The 14,450-nt window shown below is 31.4% G+C and overlaps 1 protein-coding gene across 2 annotated transcripts; it reads left to right on the plus strand.

The window, feature by feature from the left end:
- Positions 1 to 5,075, plus strand: LOC126664424 (uncharacterized). 2 transcript variants are annotated; one of them, XM_050356805.2, is made up of 7 exons: positions 1 to 300; positions 365 to 433; positions 769 to 888; positions 970 to 1,044; positions 1,604 to 1,744; positions 4,239 to 4,380; positions 4,745 to 5,075. In XM_050356805.2, exons 1-7 carry the CDS (start codon positions 85 to 87, stop codon positions 4,903 to 4,905), a joined length of 924 nt encoding a protein of 307 aa, XP_050212762.1. In that variant the 5' UTR covers positions 1 to 84; the 3' UTR covers positions 4,906 to 5,075. The 2 variants fall into 2 exon arrangements, with proteins under 2 accessions (XP_050212762.1, XP_050212763.1); XM_050356806.2 differs by having other exon boundaries at positions 1,610 to 1,744.
- Positions 5,076 to 14,450: the final 9,375 nt, after the last annotated feature.

Consider the following 14,450-nt stretch of genomic DNA (forward strand, 5'->3'; position numbering starts at 1 on the left):
ATAGACCTCCCCGCCACATTCAACCGCTATCTTCACCCTACACTCAGCACAAAGACAAAACAAAAAAACCAGAGATAATTTGCGATGAGTTGCAAATCAATTCCGAGTCTTTCGAGCACTGCAAGCAAAACCCATTTTCCTAAATATAAAATCCCTACTCCAATTCCCTATAACCTTTCATTACAACTAAATGGAAACCGAATTCATCAATTTAGCAGTCTCAGAATTAAACGCTATTGTTATCCTCCAAATATTACCGCCTCTCTCGAGCTTCCCCTTCTTCCTTTTAACACCACGGAGGTCCGAATTTTTAATTATTTTTTTCTTTTTGTTGCTGTGGATAATTTTGAAATTGTGAGTGCAGGTTCTGGTTCCATCAGAGAGTAAGACTTTGCATTTGTACGAAGCTAGATACCTAGCTTTGCTGGAGGAGGTACGTACTGCTACATATCTTCCCTTGTATTATTTAGCTTGTTGCTTGCTTATGTCTTTATGTTGTGTGTGATGAAAATAAAATTAAAAAAAAAACTATGCTAGATATTGAAGTGACATTAAATGTAAATATGTGTTGCAAGTCCTATTAGTTTTTGTTCGATTCAAATGGCGGATTTTTCCCGTCTTGTATAACCTTTTTAATTTTGTTTCTCTATAATTTTCGTTCTGCATATAGTTCTTTTCCTGCAGCAAGAATTTTTACTCACTTCAGCAGTATTGAAGTAAATGGATCCTGATTTGTGTGCACTCTATCTCTCATCTTCACTGTTGCAGTCTTTGTTAAGAAAGCAAAAGCTTTTTGTGCATTTTGTCTTGGATCCTATTCTTATTAGCAGCTCTGGAACTGAAGCTTCATTTGCAGCTATATATGGCTGTTTGGTTTCTATAGAAAATGTAAGTTTCTTGAAAATTGAGATAATTATTCAAAGTTTTGATTTCTTTTTTTAAATTACTTGAGTTTTTAGTGCTCTGCAGGTTGAGCGTTTAGATGTTGGAGCATTAGTCTCCATAAGGGGAATTGGTCGCATCAAAATCATAAGAGTTTTACAGGTGAGTAAAGTGTAAACTGTGTATGATTTCAAATCATTGTGTGATGTGAAATTAGGGATGATAGTATTATTAGAATCAAAACCAATGCTTTTCACCAAAAAAGCCAATTTTTCTATCTTTCATGTATAGCTTAGTATCTCTTCTCCCTTTTCTTTGAGAAAAATCAATGGGTTTCTTTGTAATGGTTAAGTTTCCAATATTGACCTGTGAAGAGATTGAGAGCTTAGAGTAGATCCTCTGAGTGCACATACGTCACACCTCTTACAGTTGTTACCGAAATTCAACATGAATCTGAAATTTTAACGTTGAAAGACTACAACTGTCATGGGGAAAGGGGCATGAGCTTTGAGCAGGCAATTGTTTAATTAATAATTATGACTATGTTGAATCCATTTCTTGTCAAAGTTATGAAGATGTTATTAGTGCTTTCCATTTCTTTTTTCCTATAATAATAAGCTTTTGTCTCTCTACCTCTGCGTATGCCATTTTAGATGTGTTTTTCATACCATGTCCTTTCCAGCTTCTCAAAGCTATCTGATTACTTCTTTCCAATTTCAAGTTGCAGTCAGCTCCTTACTTGATAGGCGAAGTCGTACCAATGCAGGACCGGAATCTTGATAGTGCAGGTAAGTTGACCTCCCAAGTTTCAGCAGTAAAGGAAGCTATTTGCAGTCTGAATAGCTTGGAAATTAAGTTAAAGGTAATAACTCTCTTTTTTAATACCTAAGATCACATCAGAGCTTATACAAGTGCTTTTGTGCACTTTTCTTATATTCATATGACCATTCCCATCCCACTATGCTGAATGTTATTCTTTTATTCCAATTTTTGTAAGTGAACTCTGGTTGAAGAGAACAGTTTGATTACCAGATAACAAGGAGGAAAAAGATTGACTTCTTCACTTTACTCTTAGAAGTTACATTCTATAAAATAGATATTAGCCACATTGTTTTTTGAAAGAAGGGCTAAAATCAGATATCTATATGGAAAATGCCTTATGCCATTGTTTTCTCTAAAGTTTTGAGCATAAGCAGTATTTCCAGCTTAACTGAAGTGGGAGTTTGACCAACTGTCAGACAACTTGGAGGATTTTGGTGGTCTGTAATAGAGACTGCATAAGATGTTTCAGCATGAGCCTCTCCTTGAAACCTTTTAATTTTTCTCTGTTTTTTTTATCATCATAGATGCTTTTCTAGCTTATTCCTTACAGATATTCTTCTAGGACGCTAGAATTCTTTCAATCTTATTGTGTCAGCTGATTTCTTTCCCCTAGCTAGAATGCATTCTTCTTGTAGTGTAAACTTCCCAGTGCACTCTACCAATAGGGAATTTACCACATACAATTCCAAAATATTTAAGTCTCACATAATTAAATATCATTTGAGGCCAACATTGATGTATTGCTACAAAATTTTGAAGTTTAAGATAGTTTAAATGTATACTGGACTCTGCTCTATTTAAATCTTGCTTCTTTGAAAATAATGATGCCCCTTATTCCTTATGTTTCCTTTTCTATTTAGAAGGCATTACATGCAATTGCAATTCCTCCAATGTGAAATGCGCGCACTGCATTATTTTTTCCGCCTTATAGTTTTTTACATGTCATGGTATCAATCAATATAGTATTTAATCGTGGATATGCCTTTTATAATGTAAGAGTGTCGATGACGAACTCATCAGGTATCCGCAAATAATTTTGTTATCTCTTTATTACATTGTGAAAGCTAAACAGAAATTGCATAGGTCTTTGTTGATATTTGCAAATAAGTAATGCTGAGTTGCTATGCTATTATTTCAACCACCATTACAGCAGTTTAAAGTTTCCCTACAGAAGCAAATATAGAGCCGAGAATTTCCTGCAGAAGTAGGAAGCCTGGGAATTGTTAAGAAGCTGATCTCACAAAAATAATGAATTTCTCACGGATATTATTTTTCTTAGATCCAGGTGTATGTTATCTAATATGACACTGCTATGGCTCTTCCTATGACCTATGCATGTGTTTCCTTTACTTCTGGTTTCATTTCTTGCCAATTTTCATATTGCTTTGCATGTTATGAAGCTCAACTGTATTGTGGTGGAAAATTTACAATACGTTGAACATTGGTAATTTCTTGGATCAAATCTTGGTTGGCTGCTTGATTGAGATTTAAGGGATTAAGCGAAATTCTGAAAAGAGACTCCTTTTTCAGATATGAATAATCAGGTTTTCTAATAATTTATGTAGATGAATATATAGTTAAGAGTAAAATGAAAATGTAGGATCCGTGGTTATCCTTTTGTTGCAGCTATACTCTGCTTTTACCAGGACAGTGTTGGAGTTTGTTATATTTTCATAACTTTGCTTCCTCAAACGATGTATACAGTGTCAGATAGAAAGTCATATTGTGAATGTAGGAAGCATGGTATTCTAGTTGGTTTCTTCTGGTAGTTTCAGTGGTGGAAAAGCATAATATTCTAGTGGTGGAAGTCAAAATGTAATTATGCTAACTTTTTGGCCATGGAAGTGTCGTAGTTGTTCAAGTGTTGCTGCAGCAGAGGTATGACTATAAAGAATGACGAGGGTTTCTGAAATAGATGATATTGATGGTTTAATTTTTTGGAGGTCATAATGTGAAGCTTTATATGAATAAGAGAACAAAAATTTGTTTAAATTCGATTTATTTAGTAGAAGGTGAGGAAATATCTCCTATATTCATGGATTGAACTTTTAGCTGCAGTAACATTACCATACTGTTTGAACATGTTTGGAAAATGTTTTATGATATGAAATTAGACTTCTTTATAGTGTTATTAGTATTACAATAGCAATTATCTCCGTCGAGGAAGTCGGTTCATTCCTTGTAGTTCGATTTAATTTTAGGATTTTTTTTAAGTTAGCTTCAAAACCTTCTTGTTTCATCATAGTATTGATCAATATGTTTTTCAAGATATTATTCTGTCTTGATCTTCTGTGCGGGCAAGAATGTGTTTTTAGTTTTCCATTTCACAATAGATTTCTTTCTGAGTTCATATTTCTTCTATTTTTGTGTGTAAATGTTTTATATCATATACCATAACCTTAACAACTTAAACTGCAAATGATATTTAAGACAAAAGGAAAGGTCAGTTATATGCTGCATATGCATGTCGAGTAGTATGTCATGTTACCATTTTCTGCACGACATCAGTCTGCTAACTTCTCTCATGCTCATAGGCTCCTAAAGAGGCGTTGTTGCAGACTCGCATTGCAAACTCTCTAACATGGGCTGAAAAGGAACCGTCCCTGGAATGCGACAGAGCTTTCGTTCCATCTCTTGCAGAGCGTATATCCTTTGCAGCACTACAACCTATTTCAGGTAAATTATTGTCTCTCTTTTATGAGGCCTAATGAATGTTAAATTCCAAATCTTTTTGTTTTTCGCAAATCGAATCAAAAAATTTAATTTCAGTAATTTTAGCTCAATTTTAAAGTTGACCGTTATTTTAGTCTAATTTAAAATATCGCTGGATTGGCAATTTGGCATATAATATGATGCATTAAAAAAATGATTTTTAGAAGTTATGTGCGTAACGTTATGAAAATAAAGTGGAACTTTAAATATGCATTTATAAATCTTCCTGATTCATAATTGAAAATACTAAAACCGCATATCAAACTGAACAATTAGTGAAATTAGACTAAAATAAGTATTGAAAATGGGATGTTATAACTGTTCACAGGATCCACTGAATCAGAGATGATAAAGTTGCAGCAGCTGAAGCTAAAAGCAATGGATGTGAAAGACACACTACAAAGGCTAGACAATTCGTTACAGATAGTTAACGAAAATATTTTAATGGTTGCAGCGAAACTTGCTATCCAATCACTTGAAATGCGGTAGCTATGTAAAGTTTCAACCAAGTTCTTATGGTGTAGATAGTGAGAGAAGACTTGCTCAGTTACTGGTCGATATCGACAAACGAAAAAAAATATGCTATTCTGCTCATATTGTATTCGTTAACTGATATTCAACAGGGAAAATTATCCAATTCAACAGACGTGCTTTTAGAATTTTGTAGAAAATCTAATGACTGCCAGTATGGGTAGGCAAAAACTGAGCCAAATTTCAAAACCGAATTGAACCGAAATTGAGAGTAGATTGATTACAATTGTTTGGTTCGGTTTAGGATTTTCAAAAATTGCGGTTTTCGGTTCTTGTTTGGTTTTAGCCTTAGGCCTCGGCGAACCTAACTGAATCGAAAAAACTGAACCTCCTATCATTTTTTATTGGGACTTTTATTACATATTGATGTTAAATTATCATTAATAATCATTATATTTAGTAAAAATATAAATTATAATGTAATTTTAATTATGGTAAACTAAGACTTAGTATTTTTTTGGATTAGATTGAACCAAACAGAAAAACCGTAAACTGAACTAAGAAAGTTTGATTTTGAATTTTATAGGGTGGTTTGATTTGATTCTGGAAATTCACACGTTGTACCGAACCGAGCTCATCTTTAATTGCGAGTCAATAATGAATTGTGGTGTGTTTATTTCAGTTGGTGGTGTTGCTTTTATAGATTCGATCAAGATCTTATCGTTATATTCGACCATTTGTTCCGATTCTTGATGAATCCTGTTTTTTGGTATGTTTCTTGGTCCATTCAAATATATATATGATGGATTGACTTGTATGTTGTAGAATTTTGTTAAATTTTTCTATTGTTTTTTTTAAGAATCAAAGGGTTTATATAACTCCAGCCAAGTTCTCTAATTTAATCTTTTTAAAATTACTAGTTCCGCATTACGTGCTACGCACGTGACTTGTAACGTGTCTTGTCGATTTATATATTGAGTAAATTTATTAAGATTATACGAATTTATTTTATTTATAATTAATATTAATTTAGTTATAATTTTCTTATAAATAAATTTAATATTTTAATTTATTAATTTTAATTTTAATTGACGTCAAAAAAATGTATTTATAGTTTTTATTACATTAATTTGGATAAAATGATAATATAATTTTTTAATTTAAAAATTAAATATAAAACACGTTTTTAATATTAAAACTCAAATTTAATTAATCATATATTAGCTTATTTAAACAGAGATCAAGACTTTCAACTTTAAAATAATTAAATAAATATAATTTTTTTTTCTTTTTTGCAAGTTCATGTAGCAATCGTATTCTTAATCATATTTCATATATTACTACAATCAAAATTATTACTCCATATCAAACCGTAGTCAAAATATTAAATGATTAATAAAAATAATGATTCATTCAAAATGCCGCATCATCAACACCCGTATTCAACACTGAAACTTGTATATCTATCTTTAATAAACTTGATCTATCAAAGAAGAGTCAATTTAGCAAAAATTCATTGTCAAATCACTTTAGAATTCTTATTCCAATTAAATTCTGTTCAGACTCCATTTAATAAATTTTGCAAATTAGTTATACTAATAATAATTGGTGCTATAGTTTTGATCGAATTAATGCATATTTTATGAGTTGGATTAGTTAGCTATATTAATAATAAACAATTAAATAAATATTAGAGTTGAAATTTTAATTGGATTAGAAGACATAATACTATGAGTTGGTTTCAGATAATTACTTCACTTTTATTATCAAAAATAGAAAATATCTTATTAAAGTTGGAGTCTTAATTATATTAGAAAATACCATAAAAGTGCATGTCCCCCTCTCCCACCATCTATGCTTTTATATATAAGTATAGATAAGGCGATTTGTCATCAAGTCGTCTGTGTTTTAGTATATGTGTATGTTCTATGTTAGATCATCGGAATTTTTTTGAATTTTACAATTATAACTGTTATGGTTGAGCTAATATAAATCTTTATATTGATTTAACAAAATAAGTGTTGACTTGAGTGTGAACACACTTAAGTGTGAAAATTTCAAAAGTAAGAAAAGTGCATTGATCTGTGGCTCAGCTTATCATAGATTTATAAGGAACCAACTTGATCTGTGGCTTAGCTTTTTCGGCATTTCATGTGTCAAGTAGCAATTGTACCAGCCATGGCTGTCAAACCCGGCCGAGCCGAGTCAACTGGAATACCCGGGGCCCGGACCTAGATCTGGGTCTGACAAGCCCTAAAACCCTTTTTATTACAGACTCTTTTAAAACACGTTGAACCGGTCGGATAATCATTAACCCGGATGACCCGTATTCGGTTGAACAAGTTTTAAAAGGTCGTTTCCTAACCCCAAGGCATAGACGAGTTGATAAGGTGCTCTTCTAACTTAAATGAGGTCGCGGGTTCGAACCGTACTCATGTATGCAGCCGTTTAAAATTTGGGGCCAAAATTTTTCTTCCGCAAGGGACCTATACGTCTCGAGCGGGGATTAGTCTGAATGTGGAAGGTTTAAAGGTGCCGTCTCATAGTTGAGACCCGATTTGAGAAAACTTTAACAAATAAGAATTTTATAATTTTTATATTAAATGAATTGGTTGGTAAATTTTATTTTTAATTTTTTAATATATTTATATATTTTTATTTTTATTTGAGATACCGTCCCCCCTTCATTAATAGTCCTGGTTCCGCCCCCAATTGATATCATACTATTTCTATAAACATCATACAAGATTTATAAGAAGTAACAAAATTGCTAAAACAAATCATTATTTTTAATATTACTTTATTTTTTTTTTGAGATAAAAAGTTCTATTAATCAAAAGCTGATTGATCAGCCAACACATAGAATTTGATAATCGGAGGGACATGCCCCAACCAATTAGATAAACTAAAATAGTCATATGCTACCACATGAGATTTTCTATTAAAACAACATTTATGCATCTCAATTAAGCTAAAGTAGTCATTTGCTATCAAACTGATAATATTACAAAGCAAAGAGTTGTTGTTGAAGGCATCCATTACAACCTTTAAAATAAAGGGAATTAGATTAGCTTCGCTTGCCATGATAATATTAACTTTAATCGCACGACTGCTACAGCTAGCAGCTATAACTTCATCGTTAAAGTACCTAATCACATCTTCTGTGACATATCTCTTCTCTTGAACATTAAAGACATCATCGATATTGACGCAAAACATACCGATATTTGGTGAAATCCGTCGTAAGATGGTGGCTCTAACTGTTTTAGAGATCCAAGTCGCTTGCATCGCAAAAAACAATTTCATCTCTAACGATGAAAAAAACTACTCTTAATTTCGATTAGATCAGATCTAATGAAATTAAGATACTAGAATAGAAAATAATTTCTAGATCTAGACCATAAATGGCCAAGAAAGAAATTTTATTCAAAATTAAAGACAATAACTATAAAAAAAAGCTAAAAAGACTGAATATGAGAGATTAGGGAGGTGATTTTAGGCCAAGAATGGCCAAAAACCACCTCCTAATATAGTTTATTAAATTGTTATTCTAACAACATTTTCATCATAAAAAAATCACTATAATAATATTATAAGATATCATTTGTCTTGTAGTGACATCTACTAAGATGGATCAAATTGAGCTAAGACATATATTTCTATTTACCTTTGGAATACTTGGTAAGTTTTTCTTTTTTTTAAAACCGTTAAAAAAGTTAAAGTGAAACTTATAAGTTGTGCATAAATTTTCTCTATTGGGAGACTCCTTTTTCAAATCATTAATTAGTTGGATCTATTGTAATAATTTTGTCTTTTTTATCACATTATATTCTATAATTAGTTATAACATGAACGACTCAAAAAGATTTAATGGTGGTAAAAGATCAAGACTTTCTCAATTATTTTGAAAACTTATCCAAACCATTTTAATGTTGTAGTTTTCCCAACTTGACAATCTCGCTGAAAATCTATCCCTCCCTTAAATTATTAGGAGCACCATTAGGCAAATGGTGCGTGAAAAATCAACAATAACTGTAACATGGTTGCCTGCTATTTTCAGTTTTTTAAGCAGTTTTCTTTATGTGTGGTATGAATTATACTCATCAATTTAAATCCTCACATTTAAACTCTTAAAGCTATTATAATATTTAAAATTATTATAATATTATTAGTCTAATGTTGAAAATGAGATTTTATTTTTGAATATCTCATAAAAGGTATGAAACTTCACTCATCTCTTCTAATGATCTTCTGGTGTGTCTTACCAACCGACATTGGAGCAACCGTGTACTTCACATTTGTAGTTGTATATATAGTTTACTCTACAAATGTTGAGAGGGTTAGTACAGTTTCTACATTAGTCCTCACCATCATGATTTGGTTCACAATAACACTTCTTTCTCTGCTTATTTCTCATGATATGGAGAAGAAACTATTCTGTGGTTTTTTTGTTGCTATCGGCTCTGTAATCGCAGCTGCCACACTTTTTATTATCATAGTAAGTCAATGCAAATTTATTTTCTTACAAATATTATCATTAAAACTAATTAAAATCAATAATACTAGAGTTGTCAAATTAGATATATCTAATATAGTTCATGTTCAAGTGATACAATTTTATGCATTTTGATAAATGAAATATAAAGGACGGTGATAATAACACATAACGCAGGGATTTGTTCATGGGCCGAGTTTGTGCAGGCCTGATTTTTTTTAAGCAAGCCTGAGCCCGGCCCAAGCCTAAAGAATTTTTAATACCCCTCTACCCAGGCCCAAGTCTTACATTTTTCAAATGTCCAGCCTGGCCCGACCTTTTAAACTTTTTTTTTTTGAAAACTTATGCATCCTAAAACTCCAATATAGTCACAGTGACAGCGTTTATAACACTTCTCTTAATACTCAACATTTGAAAATATTCGAAATTTAAACTAATAGCCATATGTTTATCATGATAATAAAGATATAAACATCAATTAATATTTTTAACCATACAAATAAAACTCTAAAACTGAAATTAAAAAAATAACAATTTAGATGAAATATTTTTCAAGGGTTTCTCTTTTTATTTCTTTATTAATAATAATCAAAAAAATTATACACAAAATTAGATTTTTTTTTTTAAATCAACTGAATATATTAATAATCTAAAACAATTACATTTGTGAGAAATTTAGAAAAATGACAGAATCACTCTTGATGACCTGAAATGGAACGAGCATACTGCACAAGAACATATGTTGTCTGATTCGCAGATCGCCTCACGGAAAAAAAAAACATTATTGAACTGCTTAGCTAAATAGAAGCTATCATTAACAAGAACATCAAATTCGGAAAAGGTCCGAATTTCTAATGTCCAGCACTACATCCATCGCATTAGACTCAACATTCAAGTTTTGAAAATCTTTAAGCCAACTCAAAGCTTCCCTAATACTTATTGCCTCTGCCAATCTCGGGGAAAAATTGCCAGGAAACTTGACACTTCGCGCTTGAATCAAACGCCCTTTCCAGTCACGAACCACAATACCAACGCCGGTGCCAAGACTGTCCGAAAAAACGGTTGCGTCCACATTAGCCTTCAACCAACCTTGCTCAGGAGGGAACCACAGAATCTTGTCGTCCTCCTTCAACAAAGTTGTCATTATTAAAGGGACCTCTGGTGACTTGGTCACTAACCATGCATCTGCTTCAGAACTAACTGCTGCTAAAATAGAATCAATCGTGCTGGGTTATTGTTCCAACAATATTATTTCATTTAGGGTTTTTCTTTTTTATTTCTTTAATAATAATAAAAAAAATTATACACAAAATTAGAAGTTAGCCTACTGGTATAAGACACTGGAACTTAAGGAGAAGGTCATTTCAACTTTGAACCTATTTTTTTTATAATTAAGCTCAAATATCGGGCCGAGCCGACCAAGCTTGAATTTTTATATAAAATTCCAAGCCTGCCCCTAAGAGGACGGACTTTCTGTTGGGCTCGGGCTGGGCGTATGCTAAAAATAAGTTGACCAAGTCCAGCCCTAAGAGGATGGACCGGGCGGTATCCAGGCCCATGTACAGGTCTAAACGCAGGGTAATTATCATTTTTTCATAAATATTCATGATGCTTTCTACATTAGCCTGGCCGGCTTACAGTATCATGCGTGATGATCTTCTTGTCATTGTAAGATTTATAAATTACGTGTGTGTATTTACTTAATTACTTTATTTTCTTATATGAAAATTAAACAAATAATAAAACACATTACACGATTGTAGGTTCCAAGTTTATATGGTTGTAGTGTTTCTATTATTCAGCTCCTCCTCATGCGGTTATATCCTACTGAAGGACGTGAGACTGATACCGAGAAGATCAGACATACATGCATCTAATAGATCCAGAACTTGAGGACACTGAGGACATGCATGTTATAGATATTGATGAGCCCATGCATCTTGCTGGTGAATTTGAGAAACAATATGATATTATTGAGCAGCTTGAGCAAGATATTAATGGGATCGAGGAACACGATTATATCGTTGAGAAACTTGAACAGATTGTCTCAGACAATGAAGACCCGGAGAAGAATATTGGAGAGATCCAACCAGCATGGACCTCAGAACAATCTCTCATAATAAGAAGAAATTAATGTATGATTTACTAACTTTGGTTTGAATTTTAACTTCATAAATTAATTGTTCAATTTACAATGAATTTGTACTAGTTTTTGATTTCACATTCCATGTTATTCAATTATAGACGTGATATAAATATTTGTAATTTAATTGATAGATATATTCTTTTTCATTATCTGCTAATGTTTTAGTATTTCATTTTCAAAATAGGAATATATGTTGAAAGTAGACTTGTTCATGGGTTTAGATACCCGCTCAGGCCCGTTCACTTTGAACCGGGCTTCAATAATAATTTTTTGTCTCAAATCCGGCTCGAGCTCGAATCCAAAAAAAGCTCGCCATATTATGAGCAGGTTTGCGCTTTTAATATTGTGAAAAGTCAACATATGCCCAAACCCGGCCTGAACCCGTAAAAATAGTGTATTAGAGCTTGGGCTTGCTTTTAAAAAAGTCGAGCCCGCCCAAATCCAACCCGAGCACGTCCAAAACCTACCCATGAACAGGTCTAGTTGAAAGTCAAAAGAAGAGGTTGATATTTAGAAATAGAGGAAGGAAGGATTGAAATATAAATTCATTGGCAAAAACCATGTACTTGTATTACCATAATATTTCATGGATTTCTCAAGTACTTTTTAGTTTATAATAGAAATCCGAATTAAATTTGAAATTTACCACCAACAAATGGGAGATAACTATGATTTTTCATATATTAGTTGTAATATTATTTTAAAAATGATTAATTAATTGAATCGTTGAGGGAAAATGTTAATTTCACATCTTAAATGAAAATGGACCGGTAATTATATCATTTTATTTTAAGTGTTTTTTTTCTTCAAATTGAAACAATTAAACCTTCATATGCCAATCATTTTTCCCTGCCAGATCCTTATTTCTTTATCAAAACTCTTTGTTCTTCATTAGCAATTTTTTTGTTTTGAAAATTTTTTCAACTGCACTTTTCTTTCTTAAATAAAATATTTATCAATTTAAATTGTTTGTTCTCATGCATACTTGTTTAGAAGCGATCACCTAATCATATGCGGCTCTATGTGAATGAATGTTTTGTGAATGTATATTTAGGCAATAACCGGTCCTCAGTTCCCTGCACTTTTTTATTTGAATTTAAGTGCCTACACCTCCATTTATACACTTTAAATCTTCGGGCTTTTTTCATAAATAACCAAAATTTTAAAGTTTACTACTTTTATACAGATACAACTTTTCAATATTAAAACTACAGTACACGCTAGAAATATTTTTTTTTATACGGTCCAAATATATACCCCTCATCTCAAACCAACCTTCATAATTACAATAATTTTCTCTCTCATCATCATCATCTCTCTCAACTCATATTTCTCTAATTTCTCTTAAATCACACAGCCTCCTCCGACTCTTTCAGATCCGCCGCCCTCATCCATCTATCTTAACGCCGCCGTTCAACATCGCTTCAAGTTTCGTCAATATTGTATCTCTTTTCGCCGTTGTTGGTGCTGAAGATCCGCATAGGATTTCGGCTTGTAAAATGGCTTCTTGTTGTTCTTGCGTTGCTTCTTGTTGTCGTGTTTCTATTTTGATTTCAGATCTAAAATTCACCGTTCTTATTCTTTCTTCTTTCTTAGATCTACAAGTTTCTTTCTTTTTTATTTACTGTTTTATATAACAGTATTTTTTTTATCATTAAACATGTATAAAGATTATCTTTTCATGTTTAAAAAATAATTTTGTAATTTTATGGAATAAAAATTTGTTATTTCTGCATTTTTCTTGCATTTATTTGTATTTCTGCGTTTTTCTTATTTTGCAGCACGATTTGTTGATGATGATTAATTGCTAAATTATTGTAATGTTGCAGTGTTGTTGATATTATGTTGACTTTATGTTGATATTGTGTTGATAATCAGTTGGTGTTTGTTTGATTTTAACATTAGCAAATAAGATAATATTGTCAGTGAAATAAACTAAAAAAATAAAAATTTAGCTGAGGTTAGATAATGATATGTTAACATTTAGATAAAAGACAAATAATAATTTTGAATGATTATAATGTTGAAGTGTTGATGTTATGTTAATTTTTCGGTTGATATTTTGTTGATTTTGTGTTGATATCTGGTTGATTTTAACATTGGCAAAGAAAATAATATTGCATATGAAATAAACTAAAAAAATGAAAATTAAATTGAAATAGAAAAAACGATACCTTAATTTTTGATTAATTGCTAAATTATTGTAATGTTGATTTTTTTTTTTGTTAAAATTAAAATTAACTAAATATCAACATAATATCAACACGAGATCAACATTGTAACATTATCCATAATAAATATTTTTCATCAATGCTAAAATCAACAAAATATCAACCGAAAATCAACACAATATCAACACTGTAACATTACAATAATTCAATGTGTTTATTTGTCTTATTTTCCAATGTTAACATATCATTATCTAGTCTCACTTAAATTTTTATTTTTTTAGTTTATTTCACGGACATCATTATTTTATTCTTCAATGTTAAAATCAATAAAATATCAACATAAAATCAACATAAAATCAACAACACTGAAACATTACAATAATTCATCAACTAACCATCATTAATAAATCGTGTTGCAGAATAAAAAACGCAAAAATGCAAGGAAACACAGTAAAACTACAGAAATAACAGATTTCCATTCCATAAAATCATAAAATTATTTTATGTACATGAAAATTAATATTACATTCTTTAAAGATAATCTTTACACTTGTTTAATGGTAAAAAAATCACTGTTATTTAAAAACAATTAACAAAAAATTCTAGATCTGAAAATGAAAAAGAAGAAGAAGAAGAACGATGAATCATTTTGCCTCGAAATCTGATCATATGCCTTTAAAAAACTTCTAAAGTCGTTAAAAATTTCCGATATCTATTCTTCCTTCCGACAAAAACTCCGATCCAGATCTGG

The sequence above is a fragment of the Mercurialis annua genome, linkage group LG1-X (assembly GCF_937616625.2).
Source record: "Mercurialis annua linkage group LG1-X, ddMerAnnu1.2, whole genome shotgun sequence".
In the NCBI taxonomy this organism is placed as follows: Eukaryota; Viridiplantae; Streptophyta; class Magnoliopsida; order Malpighiales; family Euphorbiaceae; genus Mercurialis; species Mercurialis annua.

Excerpts from the sequence above, each read along its gene's own strand:
- LOC126664424 (XM_050356805.2), top strand. The coding sequence starts at position 85 with ATGAGTTGCAAATCAATTCCGAGTCTTTCGAGCACTGCAAGCAAAACC. Across the intron at positions 1,045-1,603 it reads AAATCATAAGAGTTTTACAG|TTGCAGTCAGCTCCTTACTT; the intron begins GTGAGTAAAGTG and ends TCCAATTTCAAG. Across the intron at positions 4,381-4,744 it reads AGCACTACAACCTATTTCAG|GATCCACTGAATCAGAGATG; the intron begins GTAAATTATTGT and ends AACTGTTCACAG.